Source organism: Xiphias gladius, chromosome 6 (genome assembly GCF_016859285.1).
Source record: "Xiphias gladius isolate SHS-SW01 ecotype Sanya breed wild chromosome 6, ASM1685928v1, whole genome shotgun sequence".
Taxonomy (NCBI): Eukaryota; Metazoa; Chordata; class Actinopteri; order Istiophoriformes; family Xiphiidae; genus Xiphias; species Xiphias gladius.
Window position 1 is genome coordinate 24,103,648 of NC_053405.1, and position 9,866 is coordinate 24,113,513.

At 43.8% G+C, this 9,866-nt stretch overlaps 1 protein-coding gene across 1 annotated transcript; it reads left to right on the forward strand.

The window, feature by feature from the left end:
• Nucleotides 1-1,112: 1,112 nt before the first annotated feature.
• On the forward strand, nucleotides 1,113-9,866 carry zmp:0000001174 (retinoic acid-induced protein 2). The gene is made up of 2 exons (XM_040129517.1): nucleotides 1,113-1,236; nucleotides 6,288-9,866. Exon 2 carries the CDS (start codon nucleotides 6,365-6,367, stop codon nucleotides 8,030-8,032), a length of 1,668 nt encoding a protein of 555 aa, XP_039985451.1. The 5' UTR covers nucleotides 1,113-1,236; nucleotides 6,288-6,364; the 3' UTR covers nucleotides 8,033-9,866.

Here is a 9,866-nt window from a genome sequence, read left to right on the forward strand (position 1 = left end):
TCGATCTGAGCTGCATTTCCACATGTGACTAATACTGACAGTAGACAGGGTGGGGGAAGGGACACCAAAGAGGTAACCACACCAAAGTCATCACCATGCCACCAGGGCATATTGTGAGGCTAATTATAGTGCATTAAACAGCCTCCCTGCAGAACAATGAGAGGCCCCGGGGCCCCCGAGGCAGAGCCTGAGGCTGGTTGAGACTGATATGGAGACCCGGGGGATCTTGCTCACCCTGGCCTGTCACTACCAGACTCTCATCCCCAGCTGCCAAACTCCATTTTCCTCTGCTTCAGTCGTCAGCCCATCACCAGGATAATACTGTCCCGAATAGTGTATAAAATGAAAGAGTAAAATTGTATGACACTTTATAAGGCATTTTATCTCTTCTGCATCCTCCAACCTTATTGTCATTACAATATACAGGACGGTAGATGGTACGATAGTAATACTAAGGTTCATTTTGCCAAGTCTTTGGGGTCATCCTGTATTTGCTATCTCTCCATCTAGTTCAGGTTTTGGACATGTTTTGGTGGTTATAAATCAGATTATTTTAATCCGTTAGGGTGGTTTGGGGCTCATTTTAGGGGAAATTAGGGGGGGGGGGCTTCTTTCTAATCCTTTAAATAATCTCACAGCCCTTTAGACTTAACTTGCGACCCCTTGCAAAGGTCCCGACCCTCAGGTTGGGAACCACTAGCTAGGTTACACTAGCAATGAAATGGATTCAATGAAGTGGAAGTGTACCAATTACTCCCTTCATTTCCGCGTAATAAGTGGCAGATTATATACTTTCTCCCAGGAAACTTCATGGAAATAATTTTTAAATTAAAAAATAATAATCATCTGGACAGGCATGTCATGAAACGAAATTACGTCATTCAAAATTAAGTATTTTGTCAACTATATCGGGGATTCAAAAAAATATTTTTTTTAATTTTGGCGTATATCATTATTTATTTAGACTGCTTACTGTCAAATTCTCCCGTTAATTTATTTCTTTTTCTTTTTTTTTTTTTTTTTTTTTTCATCCGTCCCTTTGTGGAGGGGAGGAGGGGGTGGGAGGACCCGCTGAAGACGCTGCGTGCGCAGCTTCTGTCTGTAGTCGCTACGACTGGACCGCAATGATGAGATAAATAGCAGCCGTATCTATTTATTTTCAAGTATTAAGGGTCTCATTCATTGATAACCGAGAGCTGGCGGGCGGCTTGGAAAGCTGCTAATGCTGCTGGAGCGGTGAGTACATGCCGGTGTTTGTTGCAAAACTGGAATTTTACAGAAAAGGAATTGCATTAAAGGAAAGAGGATGGAACAGGCTGAGCCAAGGCTTTTCTGATTTCTTACGTCGCTAACACGCGGAAACATTAATTCGTTTTAACATTAGCACGTTGATTAACTGGGAATTATTTAGCTAGTTTCAGGGCCTCGGCTTTACAGCGTATTTAAGCTTTTTTTTTTTTTCCCCTCTTCCTCCAGTGTCAGAGGCGATGTGCGCAGCTAGCTTGTATCGTGAATAACGCGTACCGTCTGACAGCGTGAACTGTTTTTGTTTTTTTTATTTTTTTTTTTTAATGTACGCCAGTGGAACGGGAACTTTGGAAAGACCGGGATATTATTTAGCGCGAGGACCCCTCTCTGTGCCATACATTAGCGTTTTAATGGCAGCGGAGCCTCACGCGCCCTCAGCCCCTCACGTTACTGCCGTGTGATGTGTGGGAGACGAGCGCATACACAGCGCGCAGCCCCCCTCTTCATGGCGAACCTTCGGCTTGCTCAGGGACCAGACACATATCTGTCTGGGAGGACGGTAACGGCGTCTGTAGGAAAACAAAAATGTTATCAGCGAGGAGAGAAAGAAAAATATCCTGAGATGAACCCGATCGGGTCACGGTCAGGGCCTGCGGTAGCAGCCTCGGCTTTAATCGCCAGGGAATTCGCTTATGTTGGTGTCCTGTCACATGTGCACTGACAGAAGTGGTAAAAAGAAAAAATAACGAATTTTAGCAATGGTATAAAGACGCCTAAGCTTCAGCAGACCCGCCCACATATGTATCTTTATGGTGGGTTTATTCACAGCAGGAAATTATTGTATGCTTTCTAATTTAGAATGGTTCTAACCTAATTTCTAATGTAGAATGAGGGAAATTGCGGATATACTATTGCTATTTCCTAACATTTGTAGTCATGGTGTCCCGTGCAACCACCTTTTTGCTAATATACACAACAATACTTGGCCATGTGGTGTGAGCATGTATGTTTGGTTAAACATTCAGGGATGATAAAATTAAGTTTCCCAATCTAACAGTGACTAGTTGTCACCCAGTGATCACAGTGATGACTATTACAATTGTATGAATTAGAATTGTTAAATTATTCATCAAATTTGACTATTACTCTGGCATGTAGGAGATCAGCTGGAGGGATAGCTGGCTGAATAAAAGATAATCTGCACTGATGTGAGAGCAGTGTGCATCAGTCCAAGGATGTGAAGCTCATGACGAGGCTCCATGTGTCTCTCTAATGAGATGTAATTGGCTATTGGAGCGGAGGGGTGTTGAGGGCGATGACCTTTAGATCATCAGCCATGCTCCATCCTTCCCCCGTTGCTTTGTTCCCCCTGGTATAAACTCTAGATTAAACCCATGAAAAGGAAGGCGCAATGAAAGAGACTAGTCCCTGTAATGTATTTGGACTGTAGTGCAGTTTAACGCAATTTAAGTTAAGGCGTTGTTGTTTTCTCCCTGCTATTGACTTAGTATGGCGCACATTCCATCAATGGGGCAAGGAGACCAAAAAAAGGAAATGTGGAAATCATTACAGTAACCGGGACAGGGGAGGGATTTTATTTGGCTCTCTGTTAGGTCTCTTCTTGCCTATTTAAACAATTAGCTGTTACTGGTTAGTGAACACAAACCTCTAACAGATGATGTGTGAGAGTTTGGAACGGCTTTAGACGTGTCGTTGGTCTTATCAGCTTTAGAAAAACACTGTGTGTTCATTCCACGAGAGGATTGCAGGTTTGTTTGTGTTGCATGTTTCTTACATTAGCTCATATATCATGAAAACTGCATTACACTGGTGCTATTTGTATCCTTTACAATCTATCATCATGTGGAGATGGGGAACTCTAACGGTGTTAACAAGCTGGATTTAGGAAGATTAATGAGTTTAACCGAAAGCCATTTATGGAAAGAAGGTCGTATTTAATTTTCTGATAATTCTCAGCGCCTATATTCTGAACGTGTAGAGTTTTGCACTGGTGTGTTCAGACTGTTTAAGAGGTGTAAGAGTTAGCTGGAGTAACTGGTAGCAAGTCATCCTTGCAGTTTGCCGTGGGTTATTTAAGTTGACTTTAACTAAAAACAAAAAAAAAAGGTAAAAAGGAACATCGGCAAGAATCAAAGAGTTTTTTATTGATGCTTATGTGACATCTTCCTTTGACTGTCTCTCTCTGTGATAACACAGAAACAAAGAAAAAGCCACAGTGTCAAGGGAAAAGATGAACATGGCCTCTATGTGCTTTGGCTCACTCTAGAATTTGCTGGTTAAACTTCCTTCTTTGTCTGTGGCATTTGACATTGTACTCACATGATTCAAGTGAGGAGGAGGTGGAGCGGGGAGCTGTTTTCTAGCGGGAGGGTAGCCCAACAACATGTCACCCTGGTGGTGATTACGGTTTAGCATCAGGTCACCCGATCTGAGGGATCAGAGTAATACCAACTAAAATTATTTTTATTATTTCCTCTCATAAAACATAAAGTTGAAGCATAAAAAGCCATTTCACCCTGAGAGGAACAGTTCAATAGAGGGCTTTATCTGGGTTATTTTCCTCATTCTGTGCACAGTCCGGCCAAGCTATTACAGTTTTTGACAGTAGGAGAGTCAAAACCGAGAAAGACTTCTTTCATATTGGTCAGTGAGGCCTTATCGTGTCACAGACCTTATGACCATGTTATCAAGCAGGAAATGTCTTGCCTCAAACTTCATGGAATGCAAGTGAGACCGCAGCATCAAAATGGTGGAAAAATAGAATAGATCCTTAAATCTTAATTTGAGGACAATAGATCCAATTTTCCATTTTTTTTTTAAGAGAAAATAATAAAAAAGAAAAGTGTGGTACTAACGCTAATAAGAAAACAATCTTTGGCAACAGTCTTTCTCATGTATGCAAGCAGTTTATGTGTGTAAGACTAATGTATGCCCATGCCTTTGCTTGGATTCTTGTGTCAACAGTTTGTCCAAGTCCTCTCTGTCTGGCTCGAGTCCCATGACTTTCAGACTGAGTCTTCCTTATGAGGACAAAGCAGCATGTGTGGTACATAAGTCTATTACATGCATATAGACTGCCATGACTGCCAGCCCGTTAGTCAGAGAACCAACACCTTCCTCTTTGAAGTCAACTCTATACTGTGTCAGGAAAAGACAGGGGGAGAGCCACAGGCGCTTCAAGCTATAAATACACCAAATCTTCTGTTGGGTTCTTGTTTTTGTATTCCCTGGGCGGACACACTTCCTAGACCTTTCCCATGTGTCAAACGGCGACAAGGTTATCGGCCGCCCGTCTGGCTGTAGAATCCTCCGTGTAATCCATCAGAGCCCTGTTACAATGTCTCATCTATGCTACAGAACAATATAAAACCAGCCTGGGGGGATAGAAGGCTCCTCCTCGCTGCTCACTGAGGCAACCCGACACCACATGAAGGCTTCGGAGAGAGAGAGAGAGAAAAAAATGTCACGCTTTTGCTAGAAAATTGGAACTGCATGTGTGCATTTAATTGAGTTTTCACTTAAAAGGTAGGGCTTACTTTTATGTTTCAGGTTATTTAAAGTTTCCCCCTTCCCTAGACCTGAACATTATCCTTAGTGCTCCCATCAGGATAAATAATTGACCTCGCTGACATTGGATGCATTGTATTTCCAGGCACCCAAGGGATGCTTTATCACTACGGATGGATGAGGGTCGACAGCCAGTGCAGGCGGGACATGTTGTGTGGAGGTGTCATGTAGTGATGAGGGAGGCAAACACACAGTGGGTTTGTAAAAGCACGTCGACCACTGGGATGCTGTCCTAGGATGATAGATAGATTGATTAATAGATCAATAGATGGATAGCCGATCAATGATAAACTGGGTTGCCCCCTCCTGTGTAACCTCTTCTATGTAGACTGGGGGTCCTCAGGGAGACCAGTTCTGTAAGAGTCCGCAAGTTTAGGAAGCAGGTGATCAGTGTTTTTTGTATTCTATGAACCTGCCGGTTATTTTCTCGATTCATTGATTAATCATTTGGTTTACAAAATGCCAGAAACCATCACGATTTCCCAGTGGTTACATTTTCAAATTACTTGCTACCTATTTACTAGTTTACACAAGACATTCATTAAAACAACCAAATAGTGTGTCATTACCTTCATGTTAAATCAGTCTCTGTTTACCTATTAATTTTAATTACAGTAACAGCTGGAGATTATTGGGACAGACAGCCTGGGTTGTTTCCCCAGTCTCAGTTTCCTGTGCTATTTTACAGTGGCTCTAAATCTCCTCGTTCTCTCTCTCTTCTACTGTAGTTTTTGTTTGGAGTGAACAATAAAGCCAAATAATACATTTCAACTTTATATTTTAGTTTTCCCACTGTGGGAGAGATTTTCCATCCGTGAGAAGCTACTACCACTGAGAAAACGTGGAGGAACTGGTCCTATTTGTTGGACTTTATATGAAGGGGTACTCCACCAATTTCTCATGTCATTGTCAGGTTACAGGGGGGTTCTTCACAGCCTGTGAAAAACGATGTATAATCTCCGTGGCTTTGGAGCAGCTTCGTCAAATCTGAGAAAATGACCTCGATGATGTCGGAGTGATGTCATCGGGGTTATCTCAGATTGGGTTTGACAAAAATTAAAACAGAAAGCCACAAACAAGGTTACATACTGGCGTTGTGGCCTTACGCAGTTTGCATTATGGCAAATGTAGGAACTTGTGTAGGAGTTTTTTTGAGCTATACCCATAGAAAATATATTATTCTTCTGCCTCTCGCAATTCCCACAGTTTTATGCTCTTAACGGTCTTAATTTTATGGAATATTTTTATGATTATTTTCCTAACAGTAGTGATTCCTGAGCTGTATTAGAAACGACATGGAGCACATGTCCTTCAGATGGTACTGTTTGGAGGACAAATTCCAGGGAATTCTTCAGTCCTGTGTAGAGTTTTGTGTATGTGTAAGATTTTCCATCTTATAATAAATTGTTGAAACTACTGCAGAGCAGTAAAAACTGTTTCCTGTGTTTCAGGGCTGCCTAGAAGAATAATGGATGAGACCCGTCACTAACACTTGATGAATATTTTGATTGACTCTTCAAGCTGAATTATGGAGGGCAGTGATGATGTGTCTGGAAACATGACACAGCCGCAGACTGATATGCGCAGCTCTGAGGTGGGAGGAAGAGAAATCACCAGTAAAGTGGAGGATCGAGAAACTCCACTCAATTCTGCCGACCCCTGTGACGGCGGCGCGACAGGACTGAGTAAAGGCGGGCTCTCTAGCCTGGTGGAGCCTCCCGCGCAGTCTGTGGTGACGCCCGCCGCTGAAACTCCGGGAGGTGTGTCGCTTAAAGTCGCCACAACTGTGCTGCACCCAGTGTGTCTGGGAGAGAGCCCACTGATGCTGCCCATTCACCTCCAGATGGCCGGAGCAGCCGGGCCTCAGCTCGGCCAAATGGGGGCAGCACCGTATTTGATAACGAGCCAAAGCCCTGTTTCACTTCCCCTGGTCTTGGATCAGCAGGTCATCCAGCACATGAGTCCTTCTGTAATTCCTCAGACCAATAACTGTCCTCAGCTGCCGCTCCAGAACAGCGTCCTGTGTCAGAATCCGTTGACGTTTGGTTTACCTCCAGTTGTTGACCAGAAGTCAGCGGGACAGGCGCAGGATGCTAGCCTGCTCTCTCTCCTCCAGAATCCAGCTTTTGCAGCCATCTTGCAGGACCTCTTCCCTTCCCAGGCGGGTTCATCGACCTGTCAGTCACCTGGCTCTACCTTCTTCCCCCTTCCTCCCCTCACACCTCCCTACACCTCCCCTCTGGCCCCGTTAGTCCCTCCTGCCACACTTCTAGTCCCCTACCCCGTCATCATCCCCCTGCCAGTGCCTCTGCCCGTCCCTCTCCCCATTCCTATCCCTGTCCCCCAGACTGAGGACTCGAAGGGGAACATGCCAAAACCAGTTTGCACTGTCAGTAAAAGCACTCAGACTTCTCCAAAAGATACTACCTCTCCTTCGTTGTCTTCAAGCAGATGCGTGCCACCATTCAAGCCACAAAATGTGTCCCCATCCTCACTTCCTCAAGATGAAGGACAGGCTTTAGATCTTTCTGTCAGGGCATGTCCGGTTGAACCAAAACAGGAATACCCCAGCCTGCAGCAGGACAGCGTGCTTGACTTGTCAGTGCCTGTTGTAAGGAAAAAGTGTGTTCAGTCATGTAGCTCCAGCGGCTCGCCAGGACGAGACAGAGAATTAGCTTTCCAGTCCAGTCAGGATATGAGTGGCACTTCATTGTCTCTGGGTGTTGAATGCACTCAGAGTTTAGATTCCAAACTCCTGGGCAGTCTGGCTTCACTGGAGTTCAGCCGGCAGCACAAGTGGGTGGTTGACAGCAGTGCCGGTGGGTCTAGCTCTCTGGGTCAGGAGGCGTCTCTCAGCGGGGCCGGAAACCTGGAGATAGTCAGCACATCGCAGACGGCCAAGGTCATCGTCTCTGTGAAGGATGCGATCCCCGCCATCCTGTGCGGAAAGATAAAAGGCCTTTCGGGAGTCTCCACCAAGAACTTCTCCATCAAACGGGACGGCAGCCAGGGGGCGTCTCTGCAGCAGCTCTACGGAGTCCCGTCGGCGTCCCAGGGGGAGCAGCACGACCCCAATGACCCACTTAAAAAGGTCCCCAAAAACAGAGCTATCAAACTGAAGAAGGTCAGCTCACAGGAGATCCACTTCCTACCCATTAAGAAGCAGAGACTGGCAGCGCTGCTCCCCAGGAAGTAAGAGCGCTCGGCGGAGGGGGATTAATTGCTGGACCGCTCTCTGGTAATCCCCCCAGAGCGTGTAACATAAAACACATGTGGGGACATTCTCTAATCAAACTCATACACTTACATGTCCAATCAAAGCTCAGAGTTTGGCTCCAAATGTTGCCGAAACTGAGGCTCATGAATGTCTGACAGTGTGACACAGAGGTTCCAGAAGAGGTTTCTGTGGGAGCTTTCTGAACTGCTGTGTTGTTTTCTAATGCACTACTCCACAGTGTTATACTAAACCAGAAATGTTTTTTTGTGTATGGCAGCTTAATGGGCTCTCCATGTGGCTTTGGAGTTTCTCTTTATAAATCAGAGATGTTAAAGAACAGTTTTGACTTTATAATTACAGCAAAGACACATGGGTTCCATTTTTCCATTTGGGTTCATGGTTTGTTTCCATGTGTAATTTTTCTTTAATTGCACTGAAGACCTAAAAAAGCTGATAGTTGAGGTTCTCGCTGTTCGGAGCCAAGCAGTATCCACTGGCAGGACGTGACTGAGACTGTTAAACCATGTCCCATCATCGGAAATTCCCATAGTCGTCAGTGGCTCACTGGAGCGATTCGTCCCTTTCTGATTGGCAGGGGTCTAGTATGACAAGTTCATAAGGACTTGGAAAGGCCACAGCTACGATTTCATTAAAACGAGTGTTGGCAACAGCCGCCAATCGCAAGAAAATACATTCTTAGTTTGTTAAAAAGCAGGGAAAAAAAGGGACGTCTTAATTGTTTTCACATTTAAACAGCTTTCTACAGGCCTGATCACATAGAAGGAAAATATTTCTGGAAAGAGCCAATTTTGTTGCTGGCTGAATTAGCCTCAAAGCAAGTGTATAGAAATCTATGACCCCTGCTGTTTCCAGTAACAGACTTATTAAGTGAATCTAGGTGGAAGTTTCGATATTGATTTCACCATTTAAATCAACTTAAAATGTGAAGGGCGGATGAAAACAGCCAGATTAAAGAAGAAATGATGAGCGTTTCCTTGGCTTCAGCAAGAGAAAATACTGTTCATATATTTGTTAAAGTGTGTGTTAGTCTGTTATTAGAATCAGTACTGGTTAAGACCAGTCCATCCCCCCTTTATCGGACATGTCAGTGTAAAACATTTGTTCCAAGTAGTTTGGTGTCATTTTTATTGTTTTGTGGAGCATGGTATTTTTTCTGTCCCATGATATTGACCAGAGTTGTGAATGTGTCTTGTGTCAGTTTATTTTTCCTACTGAGTGCACTTTGTCATAGTTTAGTTTAAAAACGTAACAGGGTGTCCTACCTATTCTACTAAGACTCTGTTGCCCCTTTGCGATCACAGCGTCTATGAAAATCTGTGAATTACAGGCCAAGAACTAATAACAGCCATATGCAGACTGTCTGGATGAACAGAGGAGAGATGGAAAATACCTAAAGCTCGACTTCTTACCAGTTCTTTATTTATATAGATGTGCTTTAGGAGGAACAGTACGTCTTTCTTTAACTAATGTCTGCAGTCTATTGAACAGAAAGCTCTTTTTCCCACCGTGAAGTAGTTTGTACAGTACAGGATTTCACCCTAATTTATTCTTTGTACAACTTTTATTTATACAGTCTGTGTATATACTGGATGGTCAGTTAGGAGACTGGATATAAAAAAAAAACAGCTTCCTTTGTAACTCAGTCTCCTGAAGCACCTTTTGCTTATGAAAACAGTTTTAATTAAGATATTAGTGAAGAAACACAGTTGAAATGCTGGCAGGTATGTGTTTGCTTACTGTACAGTATGTGTGCTTTTTATATGGAAGTGAACTAAAATCTCCAATGTTTAAA